This window comes from Ursus maritimus, unplaced genomic scaffold (genome assembly GCF_017311325.1).
Source record: "Ursus maritimus isolate PB19 unplaced genomic scaffold, ASM1731132v1 scaffold_19, whole genome shotgun sequence".
Taxonomy (NCBI): Eukaryota; Metazoa; Chordata; class Mammalia; order Carnivora; family Ursidae; genus Ursus; species Ursus maritimus.
Window position 1 is genome coordinate 45,593,452 of NW_024424341.1, and position 620 is coordinate 45,594,071.

Consider the following 620-nt stretch of genomic DNA (forward strand, 5'->3'; position numbering starts at 1 on the left):
CGTGGCTCAGCACAGACCCTCTCAGCACCTGGCTTAGAGCCTGAGGATGGATTGTGTCCCTCATTCCAACCAGCATTTTAAGTATCAGAAGCCGCGGGCCGTGAGTCCTGTCTGTTTGCACGAACGCAGGGCCTTCATTACCCGGTAGTAGCGGCAGCAAATCACCACGTATGTTGGGGTGAAAGTGGCCCGAGACCTGATGTTCATCTGACCCCCAGAATGTCCCATCTGCACCTCTCTCCCCAGACAGCGGCCATGGCGGAACACTTTAAAGAAAGAAGTAGATGTCTCGTGTGCCTGACTCACCTGGAGATGCCCGTGTACCTGAAATGTGGCTTCGTCTGCTGCCGGCGCTGCATCCATTCACTGCAGAGGGAGCCCGGCGGGGAGGGTGTCTCGTGCCCCTCCTGCTCCGTGGTCTCTCAGAAGAAGGACCTCAGGCCCGGTACCCATCTCGGGAGGCTGGTTTCAAGGATCAAGGAGTTGGAGCCCCAGCTGAGAGCCGTTCTGCAGATGAACCCAGAGATGCGCAAGTTCCAAGGTACGGCCCCGCCCCGCCCCCTAAAGAGCCCGGTTAAAGGTAACTTGCCAACGAGTCCAGTGGGGGGGGGGGGGGGAGG

At 59.2% G+C, this 620-nt stretch overlaps 1 protein-coding gene across 1 annotated transcript in view; it reads left to right on the top strand.

Moving 5' to 3' along the window:
- The first annotated feature begins 255 nt into the window (after positions 1–255).
- RFPL4A (ret finger protein like 4A) overlaps positions 256–620 on the top strand; it is a 2,259-nt gene continuing 1,894 nt past the window's right edge. The window contains exon 1 of the mRNA XM_008709833.1: positions 256–541. Within this exon, the coding sequence (XP_008708055.1) occupies positions 256–541 (286 nt within the window). The remainder of the gene's footprint in view (positions 542–620) is intronic.